The sequence below is a fragment of the Aquarana catesbeiana genome, linkage group LG04, assembly GCF_042186555.1.
Source record: "Aquarana catesbeiana isolate 2022-GZ linkage group LG04, ASM4218655v1, whole genome shotgun sequence".
Taxonomy (NCBI): Eukaryota; Metazoa; Chordata; class Amphibia; order Anura; family Ranidae; genus Aquarana; species Aquarana catesbeiana.
The window spans coordinates 574899301-574909902 of NC_133327.1; the positions used below are offsets into that span (position 1 = coordinate 574899301).

The 10602-nt window shown below is 43.8% G+C and overlaps 1 protein-coding gene across 1 annotated transcript in view; it reads right to left on the reverse strand.

Annotated features, from left to right (window-relative positions):
• LOC141141288 (cadherin EGF LAG seven-pass G-type receptor 1-like) overlaps positions 1-8906 on the reverse strand; it is a 65137-nt gene extending 56231 nt beyond the window's left edge. Inside the window, exon 1 of the mRNA XM_073628963.1 lies at positions 8658-8906. Coding sequence (XP_073485064.1) covers positions 8658-8906 — 249 coding nt within the window. The remainder of the gene's footprint in view (positions 1-8657) is intronic.
• Between the last annotated feature and the right edge of the window lie 1696 nt (positions 8907-10602).

A 10602-nucleotide genomic window follows, 5' to 3' on the forward strand; every position in this document is an offset into this window, starting at 1 on the left:
AGCTAAACTTCTTGACTTAACCTCCTCTTTTGACCTAACCCAATGGACACATACTTCCACTCACTCCAATGGTAATACTCTTGACCTTGTATTCTCCCATCTCTGCCACCCTGGCAACCTCACCAACACCCCCTTTCCTCTTTCTGATCACAACCTCATTACTTTCACTGTATCCTTGCCTCCAACCACCCATCCCTCCAAGCAGCAAACAATTACTTGTAGAAACCTTCGCCACTTTAACCCTTCTCTTCTCTATTCTGCTACTGACCACCTATATGACATAATCTCTCCCCTGTCCTGTCCTGACCTGGCTACCTCTGTCTACAACAGTTCACTCTCATCATCACTAGATGCACTTGCTCCTCTAACCACATGCAGAATCAGGCCCCGACCGTTACAACCCTGGCAAACTGACAACACTAGAAATCTCAAGAGACATTGCCGTGCTCTTGAACGACTGTGGCGTAAAACAAAATGCCTGCAAGACTTTACCCTATATAAATCTGCCCTTCTAAAACACAATTCATGCCTCCATGCTGCCAAACAAGCCTACTTTTTCTCTCTTTTTAATTCCTTGTCATCCAGTCCTCGTCGGCTCTTCTCAACCTTTAACTCTCTACTTCGTCCCCCACCCCCTCTATCCACTAACTCACTCGCTGCCCAAGAGATTGCCAATCACTTCAAAGACAAGATTGATGCAATTCGTGAGGATACCTCTACTGTGCGTACATCTTCCCCGCCCAACATACCTTGCCTAACAGCACATTCAACACTCTCCTCTTTTGAATTGGCTACTACTGAAGAGGTTACAAAACTTTTCTCAGATGCCCACTTAACCAACTGTCCCCTGGACCCTGTTCCCTCACAACTACTACGGTCACCCTCTTCTTCTATCCTATGCTCCCTCACTCACATCTTCAATCTCTCCCTCTCTAGTGGCACCTTCCCCTCCCCTCTAAAACATGCGCAGATCACTCCCATACTTAAAAAGCCCTCACTGGACCCTACCATTCTAAACAACTTAAGACCCATCTCATTGCTCCCATTCACCTCTAAACTTCTAGAACCCTTAGTCTACAACCGTCTTAGCTCCTACCTCAGTTAAAATAACATCCTTGACCATTTACAGTCTGGCTTTCGCTCACAGCACTCCACAGAAACTGCCTTACTAAAACTCACTAACGATTTACTAACTGCTAAAACCAACAGCCAGTACTCCATACTCCTACTACTTGACCTCTCTGCAGCCTTTGATACTGTTGACCACCCACTCCTTCTCAATAAACTACATTCCCTTGGCCTCCGAGATTCTGCTCTATCCTGGTTCTCTGCCTATTTATCACAGTGCTCCTTCAGTGTCACCTACAACTCTGTCTCCTCCTCTCCATTGCCCCTTTCTGTGGGGGTCCCCCAAGGCTCTGTTCTTGGACCCCTTCTCTTCTCTATCTACACCTCCTCCCTTGGTCACTTGATAACCGCTCATGGCTTCCAGTACCACTTATACGCCGATGACACCCAAATCTATCTGTCTACTCCTCACCTCACTCCTTCAGTCTCCTCTCGCATTACTAACGTACTAACTGACATATCAGCATGGATGTCGCACCACTTCCTTAAACTAAATCTCTCTAAACCTGAGCTATTAATATTCCCCCCGCCCGTGCCCCCCTCCACGACTTTTCCATCAAAATCAACAATGCAACCATCAGTCCCTCCCCTCACGCCAGGGTACTAGGTGTAATCCTAGACTCTGACTTATCATTTCAGCCTCAAATCCAATCATTGTCAAAAGTTTGTAGAATTCACTTCTGTAACATCTCTAAAATTCGCCCCTTTTTAACAAATGAAACCACCAAGCTCCTCATTCACTCCCTTGTTATCTCTCGCCTTGACTATTGCAACTCCCTTCTCATTGGCCTGCCTCTCCATAGGCTATCCCCTCTTCAGTTTATCATGAATGCTGCTTCCAGACTTATCCACCTTACCAACCGCTCAGTGTCTGCCAACCCTCTCCTCCAATCCCTACACTGGCTCCCAATCACCCAGCAAATTAAATTCAAAATACTAACCACAACATACAAAGCCATTCACAACTCTGCTCTGAGCTACATCACCAATCTTGTCTCCAAATATCACCCAAATCGTCCTCTCCGCTCTTCTCAAGACCTCCTACTCTCAAGCTCTCTCCTCTCCTCCTCTCATGCTCGTCTCTAGGATTTCTCCAGAGCCTCTCCCATCCTCTGGAACTTGCTACCTCCACCTGTCCGGCTATCCCCTACTCTTGCTACCTTCAGGTGATCCCTGAAAACTCTTCTCTTCAGGAAAGCCTATAACGTCTCTAACTAATCTTTTACCACTTCCATCAGCTCATTCCCCACAGTTACAACCTTTTGTACCACCTGCCCCACCCTATTAGATTGGAACCTCTTCTGAGCAGGGCCCTCTTAATCCTCTTGTATCTAATTGTATTATAACTGTATTGTCTCCCTTTTATATTGTAAAGTGCTGCGTAAACTGATGGCGCTATATAAATCCTGTTTAATAGTAATATTAATAATGATAATTTTGAGAAGCTATAGTACAGCTTCTATGAATTGGGCAGTTGGGGGGGGGGGGGGCATGGACGAAGGAGGATTTCACTTATAAGAAGAGGCATCAGCATAAAGGACACATCCTACTGACTTTAGGTTGTGCTCCTTGTGCTGATTTTTCATTTTTTTTATTCTAGCTACACTTATGCCCCGTACACACGGTCGGATTTTCCGATGGACATTGTCCGATCGGAGCGTGTTGTCGGAAATTCCGACCGTGTGTGGGCTCCATTAGACATTTTCCATTGGATTTTCCGACACACAAAGTTGGACAGCAGGAGATAAAATTTTTCGACAACAAAATCCGATCGCGTCAATTCCGACCGTGTGTGGCCTGTTCCGACGCACAAAGTGCCACGCATGCTCAGAAGAAATTCCGACACGGGACAGCTCGTTCTGGTAAACGTAGCGTTCGGAATGGATACAGCACTTTCGTCACGCTGCAATGTTCAAAATGGTTTAATACAGCGCACTCTTTTCTTCTTTATAATGTGACAAGAATTAAGTAGTTTTGATGCTCATATTCACACACACTTCTCACAAACTTATTTCGTTACTATTTATCGGGATTCCCTCAATATATTTAGATTTCTCACATCTGACAACAACATTTTTTTTTTTTTTTGGACTTTAATGTAGATTCTTTTTTTGTGTTTCTCTTTTTTATTTTTTTTTTTTTGGTGATTTTGATTTGTACTCCCGAAAATGTTTGTGTGTGTTTTTGGTGACAAGTTCCCACAACACCACTAATATGTTGTTCTATTTAATCTGTAGGAGATTGTTTGGTGTTGTTGTCCCTTGTTAATTTTACATTGTACTTTAGAAATGTACCTGAATCGTCACCAACAAACTGTCCTTTTTGGATGAAAACACACAGGAGAGTAGAATTTCCCTAAAAAAATTTTATTAAGGGGTCACAACTATAAACAAAGAGGGAGGCAACGCTGGAGAAACTGCAGAAGTGGGTGAAGCCTTGGACCCCCAGGGCAGACATCAATTATTTAAAAGCAAAATTGGTGGCCTGAGGAGTCCATATCTAAGGGAGGGCAGTCTGGTCCAGAAGTCCCAGAGATCCGGAAAGCAGCAGATGACATCTGTGTCCCCAGGCTGTGGTCATACAAGAGACTGCATCTTCTGTCAGACCAGACTGAACCCAGGGTCATCACTCTTTGGTCTTCTTTCCACGCTTCCTTACAGGCTTTGGCTGTGGTGGTGGAGTTGTGGCAGCAGGAGGAGGAGGAGGAGGAGGATCGTCCCTCTCAATGACATCCGTCTTGTGTGTCAGTTGGCCTCTTCAGGACTGGGGAAGGCTCGGAGGGACGCCGAAGCCTCCTGGATCAGCCTGTACGCTGAACCCTGCACGGGACTCGGAGTGGCCTTCCTGGCTCGCTTATATGGCAGGCGGAGGGGAGGGACCTGAGACTCAGTCAGGCTGCGACTTGTCCCTGGCTTCTCTTGGCTGCCACTTAGCCCCGCCTCCTCCTGGCTGCCACTAATCCCCGCCTCCTCCTGGCTGACACTAATAATCCCCGCCTCCTCCTGACTGCCACATTCCACAGCCTCCTCCTGGCTGAGGTCTTCCTGTGTATGAAAAAGGGACATAGTTTTAGTTTTTTATTCATCAATCACACACAATTTTCACCTCCTGACTGCTGCAAATTCAATGTTAACAAATATAACAGACTATCCTTCTGAGCCCAGCAGTTTTCATTCTTGTCCCAATTTTGGGTGCCCACTACTGTCTATTGATATGTAAAGCACTTTTTTTAATCAGCAATTAGTGATCAATAATAACATCTAATAAACATCATTTATTTATTGCCCAGAAATCTGTAGAAGAATGCTATACCTGACTCCAGCTGGGCTCCTCCACTTCTTCCTGGCTGGAAGGCCCAGGTTGGACATCGGAAACCTCAGCTGGGATGGAAGGAAGCGTGGAAGGAAGAGTAGAGAGGGATTCCCTGACTTCAGTGTGGTCTGACAGAAAGTAGTACCACAGCCTGGGGACATAAATGTCATCTGTTGCAGCTCCGGACCTCAGGGAATCTGTGACCTTCTTGCGCTCCCTAAGATAAGTGCTCCTCAGGCCACCAATTTTAGCTTTCAAATAAGGGATGGTTGCTGTGGGGACCACCGGCTTCACCAACTCCAGCAGTTTCTCTAGCGCTGCCTGCCTCTTCTGTTTGTGATTATAGTGGGGGTGTCTCACTTGCCACAGACAGGGCAGCTCCCTGTACTTGTCTATGAACAGGGGCAGGAAATTGTGGTCGTTGAACCCATCCATTTTCTCTGTAAGACACAACACAAGACAAAGCCTAATGTCAGGCCAAACTCCCCTAATCTTGTTACAATATAGGCTTCCATTTCGAAGCAGTATAGGCCCAAGTTTAGATCCTACCTTCGTTAGCACGATCAGCGTCTCCGATGCTCCTTCCTCCGCTCACAGATCGTACGTAAGACGCGCGCGTTACGGTTTATACACACTGTGCATGCGTATAACTCCGCCCGCCCCTGACGTTCTTTCTAGTCTATTCCCCGCCCCTTTTCGTTCGGCGCAGTGGAGGAAGAGCACATGGCAGAGAGACAGCAGGATAGTGCTAAGTACAGCAACGAGGAGGAGGAGGAGGAGGAGGAAAGGCTGGAGCCTGAAACGTCCCGATCCAGAAGGAGATTAAAGGACTCAAATATGTCCTTTGGGGAGATGTTGGAGATGGTGGACATCCTGAAGAAGGCCGACTATGATGGAAAGTATGGGCCTTACCCCAACCCCAATGTCAGAAAGGCCAAGATCATGGCGAAAGTGGTCAGGAGTCTGCACCGGAAATTCGGGGTACGACGATCGAAAGATCAGCTCAGGAAGCAGTGGTCAGACCTGAAATTACGAGAACATGAGCAGTACAGAAAGATCCGGAGAGTGCTGCAAAAAAGTAAGTAGTTGTGCTGTGTTCCTATTCTTTTTGTGTTTATTACGTTCGTGCTGCTCCATGTGCTTTTAGGAACTGTTGTACAGTTTAAAATGGCAACTTTCATGTTCATGGGCACATTATTCGTTCGGATCACACATTGTTATTTCGGACGATAAAATACCATTGTTTAGGCCATATGCATTTGGCCACCATTTTGACGCCCTATACTTGTCTTCAAAGAATTGGGTTGTGTAGATGGCTTTGTTACTAGAATGAAATGCAAACTAGATTGTGTGTAAGGAGAGGACACTGAGCAGCTGTTTTCACATCTTGACACTGGAGCACTATAGTGTGGGACACAAGAACACCATTTTTATTAGGGGGGCCACACAGGTGCTCCAGTGTATACTATAGGGGGGGGGGGGGGCTACATCTGTGAAGCTTTTACCAAACAGGTAAAGTATTGCAGCTTGACAAAGGGCACTAAAAAAGCTACATCTTGGAACTCGGCTAAAATAGACAATTGTACCCCACTTCCAAGCAATGTTTCATCTTTATAGTTCTGACATCAAATATCTGTGTGCTAATTATACCATTTTTGTTTTACATAGGGGAGAAAAAACTCGGAGGACACCCCTCATCCGAGGAGACCAGAGCCCCCCCCCCCCCTGGAAGAAGGGGAAATCCCCCCAACACAAGATGAGCAGGAGGAAGAAGACGTGGTGGAAGTAGTTACCACAACAGGTGAGTGTCTGCAACCACAGGCTCAGATAAGAGATGGATTGCGGCATTTTTTTGAAAACTAATTTATTTTGGGTTCCTCTCTTTTTAGGTGATCGTGAGGTTGTGGATCCAGATCCTTTCACATCTGAAAGTGCCCAGATCCTGATCGGGGAGATCATGGGGTGTAATTTACAATTGGAAAACATCAAGCAAAACATCAATGATGTTATTCCAAAATATAAAAACATCATTGATGTTTTGGGGCGAGTTTAAAACCCCTCCAAATCACTTTCTTCTTTTGTCTGCTACAATGTGCGAAATGTTTTTGTGATTTTTCCCAAAGCCAAATTTGGAGGATGCACACAGTGTGTCAACATGTGCTATCTGCCATCACGGGAGATCAATGGACGCGTTTTGGGGGTGCAACCCCTTCCTCAATTATAAAGTAGCGGTGAGGAAGGGCTTTCTCCCCCAAAACACATCCCTTGATCCCCCGTGATGGCAGCTAGCACATGGTGACATTGGGAAATTTGTGTGCATCTTCCAAATTTGGCTTTTCCAGGGGTGATTTCCCCCCATCTGAACGCAATATCAAACACAGTTCCTAAATACTCATGTCTGATATTGCCTTCCAGTTCTACCAAATGTGAACTTTGTAAGATCAAGATTTGTGTCTTTCTTGTGGGTTTTACACAGGCCTGTTTTCTATAAAATGGACATTTTGATTTTGGATAATGACACCACAAAAATTGTTATACAACAAACATGTTGGTTTGTCAGAAAAACCTTTGGTAAATGCACATGTGATTGTGCAGGTATTAAAAAGATTGCTCATCAAGAATGTGTGGATTATTGTCTCAACACTACAACACTTTTGGGGTGATGTAATTGTTGTTTTAGGAGAAAATGGGGGTTATTTCCTAAGGGGAAATCCACTTTGCACTACAAGTGCAGTTTCAGTGCAGTTGCAAGTGCACTTGTAGTGAAAAGTGTCTTTGCATTTAGTAAATAACAGCCAACAGTGCTTTGTATAAGGTTACACAATCACAACATTTTCTGCACTCCACACATTTCTGTCAGGGTCAGCTCAAACAAACACAAGCAGTAAATGTCCACAAAGAAGAGCCTGGGGGAGATGCCTGTCGAGAACTTGAGGTCCTGCAGACTTCTCCCTGTGGCCAAATACCGCAGGGTAGCGACCAATATCTGCTCCAGAGTGATGGCTTGCCTCATGCAGGTATCCTGCCTGCTGATATAGGGGGTCAGTGAAGCCAACAAACGGTGAAACACGGGGTCCGTCATCCGGAGAAAGTTCCTGAAATCATCAGGATTATTCTCACGGATCTCACGGAGCAAAGGCATATGACAGAACTGGTCACGCTGAAGCAACCAATTCTTGGTCCATGAACTCCCCCCCACCCTGTTCATGGACTGGACTTGTGTCAAGGTCAGGACCCCAACACCAAGCCCCCGCACAGCACGAACTGTACGAGGAGTACGCATACGAAACATGGCTAGAAAACGGTCGGCTGCTCAGAACGAAGTAACAGAACGCACTGAAGAACAGCAAGGCCTGTGAAGAGCGACCTGAAAAACAGCAACGAGCAGGCAAGATCACACAGAAAACTCTGATACGAACTGACTGCACGCACTGAAGAGCAGATACAAACCCACAAGCACAAACTGAACGGCAGAAAACGATCTGAAAGCCACGAGTCTGAAAAAGCGCGAATCGTCTCTCACCAAACTTTTACTAACACGAGATTAGCAAAAGGAGCCCAAAGGGTGCCGCGCTTGGTTCTGAACCGGCCTTTTCTAGTCTCGTCGTACGTGGTGTACGTCACAGCGTTGTTGGCGATCGGAAATTCCGACAACTTTGTGCGACCGTGTGTAGGCAAAACAAGTTTGAGCCAACATCCGTCGGAAAAAATCCTAGGATTTTGTTGTCGGAATGTCCGAGCAAAGTCCGACCGTGTATACGGGGCATTAGGCTTTAAACCCTAAGAATAAACATCTCCTGTTTGCTCCCTTTTGTCTTTTGTCCTAAGTTGAATAACAAAAAACCTTCCCCTATGTTATGGAGAAGAGGAAAGGAGGATTATGTGTAGTCATGTGCTAGGGTGACGACGTTACTCCTCCAAAGATACAGTGCAATGAGTGACTGTCAGAATGTATATACTGACAGAATGACCAGGTGAAAAAGAATAATTCTAAAAACAAAAAACCTAATGCAGCCACCACATGTAGGCACTGGTAAGTTTAATACATTACATTTTTGTTCTTGAGTATAGATATGCTTTACCTAATTTCAAGACAGGTTTAAGGTTTTCATTTTTAACAAGTAGAAAACAGTTGAAAAGAGTTGGTGTATACATTTCATATTTTCAGATGATAACACAAGCAATTTGGCAAAGCAGAATGCTGATTTCAGACTTACTATTACTGTGAGTTCATAGCTATCTGTTGTCTCTCTATCCAATGGCTTGTAATTGGACAATTGGCCCGTAGAATTGTCAATGTGGAAAATGCCATCAAAGTCATCTTTCAGCATGTATGTCACAGAACCATTATTACCGTTGTCTTTGTCAGTTGCCCTTATAAGTCCCAAATCAAGGAGATCCTCATTTTCCTGGCATATGACATTTTTATGAATGACAGGTGAGAATACGGGAACATTATCATTCATATCAAGTACAGTAACAATAACCTATGAAAAAACACAGAGGTCACGTAGATTAGTGTTAATCACGGGTTAGCAGATCTGAAGAATATCAGATCAATTCAAATTGGTAGCTACTAATTGTTTTGATAATTTTTTCTGTTTGCCTTTGCTTGCAGTAAAACCAAGGAAATGACCAAATAATATATTACATTTGTATTTACTAAACAAAGCTGTATTACAGCTACAGAAATACAATATAAGGCATACAGAATGCTAAAATATGCTTACATACAAACATGCAAACGCTACCTATCTTTCCTGGCAAATGTAATAGTCTGTATGCAAAAGGATCACGCTAAAGGTCGCTTAGCTTCCATTATAGCTGGTCCACGATTTCCATAGCAAAAATGGCAAGCAATTGCAGGAAAATGTGTTCTTGATCTTACATAGTTACATAGTAGGTGAGGTTGAAAAAAGACACAAGTCCATCAAGTCCAACCTATGTGTGTGATTATATATCAGTATTACATTGTATATCCCTGTATGTTGCGGTCGTTCAGGTGCTTATCTAATAGTTTTTTTAAACTATCGATGCTCTCTGCTGAAACCACCGCCTGTGGAAGGGAATTCCACATCCTTGCCGCTCTTACAGTAAGGAACTCTCTACGCAGTTTAAGGTTAAGCCTCTTTTCTTCTAATTTTAATGAGTGGCCACGTGTCTTGACAGTCTCTTTCTCTTATAGTGTGGCTTCTAGCGTTGTCCCTTCTTTTGGCTGAACTTTTATTTCAGAAAGTTTGCTACCCATTTCCACAGGGACATAGTCCTTTCAAATTGGGTACTTACATCAGTTTCTATGAGGGTTGCATTTTCGTCTACATTTTTTTGATGGCAGCACAGTATCATAAGTTCAGTTTGTCAAATATGTCAAAAGGTCAGGCTATTGTTGATTCTTATTGAAAGAACTACAATTAATATAGAAAACATCAATCATAAATAAAGTATAGTCCATAAAACAGCTATAAGTCCATGATTAAATGCCCTACATGCAAATGAAATGCCCTGAGGAAGTCATTTAGACAAAACTCGTACATGTAGGGTAGGTTCCCAGTGACATCATCATACTTGGATGCTTTTGGGCTATGGGAGTGCCTGGTGTGTGGTGCTGGGGTGTGAGTTCATAGGATCTGTGGGATTTATGTAATTTTGATATTATTTCTGCCTATGTGAGTATAACCTTTTAGTTTTTAATGCAGAGTTTTTAAGCAGTACTTCACTATTTTTACCCTTTTTTTGGATACATATAGGATTATTATCTTGATGTATTAATCTGTGATATACTGTATGAGGACAACAGCCTCTTTCAGGCCTTCATTAATCTTGTAAGAATGCGCTGTTCTCCTGTGGGATTGGTCACTGGGTATTTTTGACTTTCACTTTATCAGCACAAAGTAGGCAGCAAATATTTTCATTTGCATTTTAGGCATTTAATCAAAGTAGAATTTCACTCTCTCATTCAACATTTTTAATCTTTGTGCTGCTAGCCTTAGTAAAAAGATAGGAAAGTATATAATATTTACTTGCTTTAAACTTTTTATTTGCATTTCTTCAGTTACTTTCTGGTTTCCATGCCTAGGCAAATGATGTCCTACATCCCATCCCAGGAGTCTTCAGGAGGAGAGGAGGGGTTTTCTCAGCTAAGCATACCCTCCTGCCACCATG